Here is an 8,342-nt window from a genome sequence, read left to right as displayed (position 1 = left end):
AAAACCTCCCTCAGTCAGACTGCAGAGACACTGAGCTGTTACAGCAGGAAGCGACTGCAGCTGCTGAAGAGGAAGAGACTCTGACACAGAGCACTGAACACAGAGCTGACAGTAACCTCACCAAGCACAAACTACACATTCACACTCATACATTTGTGTATTATACATTTACATAGTTTTATTTTTATTCCATGTCAGAAACTGTGAAACTAACATTGTGATGATCACCAACATCTCATGTTTATTTTCCACACATTAGTATCATTTGCTTTTCCATCACTTTCCACTGACACCGTAATCCACATAACTCTGAACATGTCATTTATTCCTTTGAACAAACACATTTATCTTTGTCAGAAGTTGTTCATATTTTTGCTGACTGATGCCACTCTCATCTCTGACCATCATGAGACTACAGCCAGTGGCCGCTTAGCTTAGCTTAGCTTTGTGTGATGACTGGAGTCTTGGTAACCATCGAGCCTGGCTCCATCCAAAGGTACAAAAATCAGCTGAACATCACCACTAAAGCTCAGAGACGCACATGTTGCATTTTGTTTGTTGAACCTGTACAATCACTGAAGTTGTGAGGTTTTTATCAAGAAACAGACCCAAACACTGTGACTCAGAGAAAGAGGTGGGAGATGATGAAGAGCTGAATCAGTTCAATGATCTTTCCAACAGAGTAACACAGACAAATGTGAGAGATCCAATCATTTGAGCAGACGGTCAGGCCAGGGGGGACAGGTCCAAGAGCGAATCAGCTGAAGTTATAAAAGCTTTTAATTTCTTGCTGCTCTTCATGAGATAAAAGACCAAACACTTCATCAAGTTGTTCATCACTTCAAGCTTTATTAGCACAAACATCAACCATCAACATGACAGTTATGAAGCACACTCACATCCAGCTGCTGAGCTACACACATTTCTCTCTAAGTCGTTGTTGTCCAACACTTTACAGCAGTGTTGTTCTCTGTCACACAAAGCTTTAGTTTCCTCTGCAAACATGAAAAGTCATATTGATGAGAGCAGCAGGTGTGTTCCTCCTGCTCCCTCCCAGCACGGAGCTCCTGTCCTGGGCCCCTCTAGGCCTCACACTGGCTCCTGTGGAGGGACTGGGTCTGGCTGTGGCCCTTATGGAGGACCTTGCAGGAGTACAGCTCTCCTTCCATCCAGCGCTCCTTGCTCAGGCTCAGGGTGCTGCTGCTGCTGTAGCGTCCGCTCTTCTCCTCCTCGGAGCTGCTCAGGACCCCCTCTGTCACCTGCGTACCGTCCACCTCCCAGCTCACCACGGCTCCCTGAGGAGAGTAGCCGCTCAGCAGGCAGGCCAGCGTGGCCGAGCCCCCGGAGAGCTGCTCAGAGGAGGGGGGAAGCAGAGAGACCGAGGGCCTGACCGTGGAGCCAGCTGGAGGGGAGAGCAGAGACACATGAGGAGCAGATTAACTCCCACTGTAGGACACACAGCTCAACACCACACACTGAGCATACATGACAGAGGTTAACACCACTGTGGATGAGCTGTGTGCACCATACTGTGATCAGACAGAGGAGAGGAGGTGACAGATGGGACCAAACGAGGCGCTAACAAATAAAACTAAATGCTCAAACTTGATCTCATTTTCACATTTAAACTGATGAATCTTCGACTGAGGCACTCGTCACAAATCACTCAGAATTAGACAATCATATGCAACATGAGTGTAAATATAAAGAAATATTTAGAATAATGATCATGAAATTTAATCTTCATGTCTAATTTATAATGTTTGACAGTAAATAATTCAAGCATTTAATGATTTTGTTGTTTTTCAAAATGTAATGTCTGAATCCAGTTAAAGACTTTGTCATCTGTCTGTTTCACTTCCTTTTCACCACTTTAAACTAACGAACTGTGAACACAAACTACAGCTGGACTGCATGTACATATAAACTCACTTATTTGTTTTATAGACACATTTAATTTTATTAACTGTTTGAATGTAAAAAATAAGAAACCTGATGTAATTTTTTTTAGCATTAAACTTTTCCTCAGACCAATTCCACAAGCACATTTTGTCTAATAAGAAGTCAATTGAAAATAAAATGAGAAAAAAAATTAAGTTATTTGGCATTTATTTAACCTTAATATTATCAGAAACACAATTATAAAATTAATCTTTGCACAATGAAAGCCAAATTGCGATTTCAGCCAAGTTTGATAAATAACAATAAATATACACATTTCAAACTCCTTCAATCATTTCTGATGTAATCAGCTCATTTCACACAATAAGTTTGATCTTTCATGTTGTAGAAATGATAAATCTGTGATACTTACAGTCAATGATGAGTTTGGTTCCTCCACCAAAAGTGTACCACAGTGATACAAACTGATGAAGTGGCCGTACAAAAACCTCCTGCACTGTCAACAAGCATCTACACACTGAAAAAAGTCTCTGACAAAAATGAAATCATATTTTTCTGAATCTGCAAAACATTTTAAGTGATCTGGATTGAAATTATTGTATAAATGAAGGTTATTGCTTTCATTTTTCTTCAGTTTTCTGCACCTGACAGACAAACGATGACAGTGGTCTTGTAATAAAGTCATTTTTTTTCACAGTTTTCTATCAGTTGATTCTTGGTTAAATGAACATGAACATGCTTTTTTAATTCTGATCATTTACAAACTCATAAAAAAAGAAGTGAATGACATTATTTATCCTCATTGAACCCTGTCAGTAAATGAAAGGCAGACAAACAGACACATCATACCAACCACAGTGGACACAAACTTGTCCTTAAATCCTCAACTGCACTTGTAATATAAATATTTCCTTGTGTTCCATTAAGATCATAGATGGTGTCAATCCAAACAGTATTTCTCCTGATTTTGTGTCCCACGTTGCCTTGAGTGTGTTGTTGCAAAGAGATGATTTCCATAGAGAGGAGGCTTTGCATGGTCAGCTGATCCTCCAGTGAACTGAGAAGGTTTATAGTCCTGTGAGTTCAACACTGCAGGACTCACATCTGTCAGTCAACACAGCAGAAAGCACGAGCAGCATGACTCTCATCACCATCCTCATCTGGACGCTGGCCTGCTGCTGTTTCACAGGTTGATTCTCTCAGCAACATTTCAAACATGATGTGCTGCCTTTTCTCTCATTTCTTTGTGCTGATAAATGAATGATTTGTTTTTGTCTGCAGGATGCAGCGGTCAGGTGACTGTGACTCAGCCTCCAGTAGTGACATCGACTGCAGGATCCACTGTCACTCTCACCTGTAAAACCAGCGAACCTGTTTATAGAAACAGTAATGGAGAGCATATGTACTGGTATCAACATAAATCTGGACAGCCTCCAAAGCTCCTAATTAAATATGTAAGCACACTAATTTCGGGAACACCAGCTCGGTTTGGTGGCAGTGGAAGCAGCTCTGACTTCACTTTGACCATCAGTGGAGTTCAGACTGAAGATGCAGCAGTTTATTACTGTCAGAGTTTCCACTATATAAACAGTGCTAATCTGTTCACACAGTGATTTGTAGCTGTACAAAAATCTCCTTCAGTCAGACTGCAGAGACACTGAGCTGTTACAGCAGGAAGCGACTGCAGCTGCTGAAGAGGAAGAGACTCTGACACAGAGCACTGAACACAGAGCTGACAGGAACCTCACCAAGCACAAACTACACATTAACGTTCATGCATTTTTTTCCCATTTCAAAAACTGTTATACAATCATTGTTTTAACCAAAAACCCATTATGTCCATTTTACACATACATCAGATCACTTGTATTTCCATCATGAGGTCAGAAAGGTTTAAAATCTTTCATTGTGATTGAGAACAGAAGCAAACTGATTGAATCAATGAGCCTCCAAGTTTGAGGAGGACTTGAGGGGGAGTAGGCCCGACCAATGTAGATCCAATCCTTTCTAAGGATGCAGACTGACAGGGCATGGATGGAAACACGTGAGGAAAAGGCACCTGAGCACGTAGGATAGTAAGAATCAGGATGGCAGGCAAGCAGTCAAGGGAAGAAAGCAGAAATATACTTTGGCGTTTCTTCAGGAGTCTCAGTTACTTCCACATGGATTAACAGACAATTCAGTCAGTGGAAAGCTGGTGCTTCTTCACTGTGGTTGCAGCTGAGTCTTGATTGAATGATTGAGTGCACCTGCGTTCATGGGAGGAGGAGGCTGAGCCCAACCTGTCAGCCACGCCCTGCAGGGCAGGCAGACAGGGGACAGACAGACAGGGGACAGACAGACAGGGGACAGAGGGAGAGGACATGGAGAGAGCCATCCTGCAAAAAGGGTGCTGCAGATATGTTTGGAGAAGGACACGCAATACAAAGAAAGTTTCAGCTAGACGGGAAACCAAGTCAAACGAGATGGGGGAGTGTATGATAAGAAGATTGACGATACTGTTGTTTGGCCAGTTAGACCTGTCTGGATATTATAAAACCCTTGTATTCACCTAGAAATGCTCAGAATTAAGCACAGTAATTAGAAGCAACCTTAACAGCACAATTTTCATTGTGGGAAAACATCCAACAGGCCTTTGCAATCAGTGTCATGAGGCTGAAACTGTAGAGCATATTTTCATATCATGCAGGAATGGAATTTTACACACGACAGACGAGTTATGATGCCACAGTTATGGACAATAGGGCAGGTGGAGGATAACATTAGAAATATATTAGAGTGTGGGGACAATGAGCAAGGGAGGAAATGGATTTTCCGTTTTCTAAGAGCGACTGGACTGAATGGATGGATCTAGGGAGGTGCCACATTATCAGCTTTTCTTGGATACAGATGGAGAGTGAAACAAGAAGATGGCAGTAATGCAACATCATGGATGTCAGCTGCTGTAAAACCTCAGAGAAGAAGAAGACATGAGAGAGACAGGTCAGTCTGAAAGCTGTGATGCAAGATTCAATGTCCACCAGGCCCTGTCCTCCCTCCTACACCAGCAGGTACAGTACCGCCGATTTCACCCAGTACTGCCCTGACCAGAAGAAGTCCACAAATGTCCTCTGGACCTCTTCAATCAGGCCCCTTGGTGGAGGCAGGACTATCAGTCTGTGCCAAAGGGTCGAGGCGACCAAGTTATTAACGGTCAAGACCCTGCCCCTGTAGGAAAGCTGTGGCAGCAGCCTTTTCCATTTAGACAGTCTGGCACACGCCATCTCCAAAGCACCCTCCCAGTTACCACTTCCTCTGAACCTCTTCAGTCCCCAGATAAACCCCCAGGATCTTCATGCCCTGCTGTCCCCAGCTGAGGTTCCCCGGTAACTGCGGGATCTGCCTGTCAGCCCATTGCCCAACTAACACCCCTCACTCTTATCCCAATTCACCTTAGCCGAGGATGCCCTCTCATGCAGGTCTAAACACTCCACCAGGAGTGCCACATCCCTCGGATCTCTGACAAAAACATTGATGTCATCAGCGTAGGCCGATCATCAATGAGGAGCGCTGTGGCAAACCTGGGACCATGAGACCTGATAGCCTGGATCTTACCCTGTTCAGAAGAGGTTTAATGGCTAAAGAGTATAAAAAGCCAGAAATGGGGCACCCTTGCCTAATCCCTCTCCGAACCCACACTGGACAGCTCAGCCCCCCACCCACCTTCAGCAAAAAGAAAATGTGTCCCAATACAACAACCTAAGCAGTGAAACAAACCCATCACCAAAACCAACAGCCCTCAAAAGAAAACCATGGTTAACCCTGTCAAAAGCCTTCTCCTGGTCCAGTGAAATGATCTCAACATCAATGTTGTGAGATTTGCAAATGTCAAATAAGTCCCTCATAAGAAATAAATTGTCCATGATGGATCTGTCCAGTATGCAGTATAACTGGTCCCTGTGAATCAACACCTCCATGAAGTTTTTCAGCCTGTTGGATAGCACTTTCGAAAGAAGTTTGTGGTCTGTGCACAACAAAGCCACTGGTCTCCAGTTCTTAAGAAGAGCCAAGTCCCCCTTTTTTGGCAGAAGCGAGAGGACCACATGGCGACATGAAACGGGTAAGAGTCCAGTCTGAGAGCACCCCTGCAGCACCTCCCACAGGTCAGTTCCCAAACACCTCCAGAAATGTTGATAAAAATCTACAGGCAACCCATCCAATCCAGGAGCTCTACCTGGAGCCATCTGTCCCACAGCAGCAGTAAGGTCGTCTATAGAGAGACATCGACATCCAGCATTGCTCTTTCACTGCAACAGTCCTCCCTCCCAAAGAGGGTGCTGTAGAACCCCACAGCATGCTACCTCATCTGGACTGGATCAATTGTCACCGAACCATCAGGCAGGCAGAGACAGACCATTTGCTTGGCCTGAGAGACACACCTCTCCAGGTTGAAGAAGAAGGAGGTGGGTGCGTCCATGTCTCTAACACTGATAAACCGTGACCTGACCAATGCCCCCTTAGCCCTTTCATGTAGAAATGACCGTAGTTCCTGTTTCTTCTGCTGAAGTCTCTGACTGTTTGTGCTGTTGTGAGTGAATAAACTGTCCTCTAATCACCTGATTTCCTTTTCCAAATCTTCAACGGCTTTTTTGACTCTACCTGTGGAATGACTTATGTATTGCTGACAGAAAACTCATATGGGAGCCTTGCCCACCCCCCACCACTGACTCAAGGATGTAATTTCCCCCTTCCTTCCTCTCCAAATTTCCCTGAAGGTATCAAAACTCTGACAGAAAGTGTTGTCCAGAAGCAACCTGATGTTAAAGTGCCAGTATGAGCTGCTCTTAGTGGTTGATGATATGTGGATGTCTGAAGTCACAGGGTGATGATTGGTGAAGCCTACGGGGTAGATGTTGCTGCTCAACAGTCTGTTGATGAACAGCTGGGATATATAAACTGTGTCCAGTCTGGCTGCACTTACCCTACCATCTGAAACTTTGACCCATATGAACTGCTTGTCCTTTAGATGTTTGACCCTCCACACATCTACCACCCCGGACTCTGAGGTGATACGTGACAAAGATCTGGCTGACTGTAAATGAGGTTCCTCTCCTGTCCTGTCTAATGTAAACTGGTGGAGTTCCAGTCGCTTCCCATCACTACACACTCACCCTGATCACACTGCTTTTAGAAATCATGTAATTTCTGAAACAGCTCCAGCCTGTCTGAACCGAGTGTAGATGTTTATGAAGCAGAAAGAAATGTCCTGCGTTTTTGCCCTGACCACGAAAGCCCTGCCTTCCTGGATCTCCATGGTGGAGGTGATGCTGACATGAAGCCCTGGAGAAAATAGAGTTGCTACACCTGCTGAAATGTTTGACCCATGAGACAGAAAATGCTGGCCCTTCTGCCACAAACCCCAGTCTGTCCTGTCACTGTGTGTCTCCTGCAGGAAGACAATATCTAATCTTTTGTGTGAAATTGTTCCTGAAACCACTGCCCTCTTCTGTACATCCCTCCCACCATTAATATTCAAGGAGCCGACCCTCACTTTGTGCATACAAAGGTGAGAGAGAGAGGTGTTATAATCAGATAAGAAAGAGAGTGTGAGGAAGATCACCCAGCCAACCTGCCAACAAGTTTCTGACTCAGACTGACAAATCCAAGTCTGTTAGTCTTGGAGGGACTGTGACCATCAGCACCACAGGGAGTTAAGATATTGGTAATACTCTCAGTTGGTACCTTCAGAAACCTGGACAGACTCCCAAGCCTCTTATATACTATACATCAACTCACTTCTCAGGAACTCCGTCTCGATTCAGTGGCAGTAGTTCTGGTTCTCACTACACTCTGACCATCAGTGGTGTTCAGGCTGAAGATGCTGGAGATTACTACTGTCTTGGTGCCCATGGTGGTGGAGTGTTCACACAGTGATTCAGATCCAGACAAAAACCTCCTTCAGTTTGACTGAAGTGAAAACGGCCTGCTGCAGGTGCAGAGGGTTGATGAAGAGACTGATGATGAGGATAACTGGTCCAATGAACACAACACAAGAGTCATCAAGCAGAACCACAATGAATTTAAATAAAACTGAGACAAACTCACAGAGTCTCTAAAATGATGCTTTAAGTTGAATATGCAGAATTAAATTTCTGCAACAAAACAATTGTTAGAAAATAATCACTGATTGCCACAAACATTCAACAGTATTAACACTAACAGTTTTATTTTACGAAGCATAAAAATGTACTTTTACAGCTACATTCAAAAGATTCAAATCCACGTTGCCTTGAGTGTGTTGAGAGCAGAGAGATGATTTCCATAGAGAGGAGGCTTTGCATGGTCAGCTGATCCTCCAGTGAACTGAGAAGGTTTATAGTCCTGTGAGTTCAACACTGCAGGACTCACATCTGTCAGTCAACACAGCAGAAAGCACAAGCAGCATGACTCTCATCACCATC

General features: G+C 44.1%; 1 gene segment (V, D, J or C); it reads right to left on the bottom strand.

Moving 5' to 3' along the window:
- Positions 1-1,082: 1,082 nt before the first annotated feature.
- Positions 1,083-6,358, bottom strand: LOC139341866 (Ig lambda-2 chain C region-like). The segment is given in 4 exon segments: positions 1,083-1,402; positions 2,315-2,398; positions 4,152-4,198; positions 6,321-6,358. Coding segments are annotated over 4 exon segments (489 nt in total).
- Positions 6,359-8,342: the final 1,984 nt, after the last annotated feature.

Source organism: Chaetodon trifascialis, chromosome 14, assembly GCF_039877785.1.
Source record: "Chaetodon trifascialis isolate fChaTrf1 chromosome 14, fChaTrf1.hap1, whole genome shotgun sequence".
NCBI classification, from domain to species: domain Eukaryota; kingdom Metazoa; phylum Chordata; class Actinopteri; order Chaetodontiformes; family Chaetodontidae; genus Chaetodon; species Chaetodon trifascialis.
Note: the sequence above shows the minus strand (reverse complement) of the source record. Positions and strands in the feature narration are given on the sequence as shown.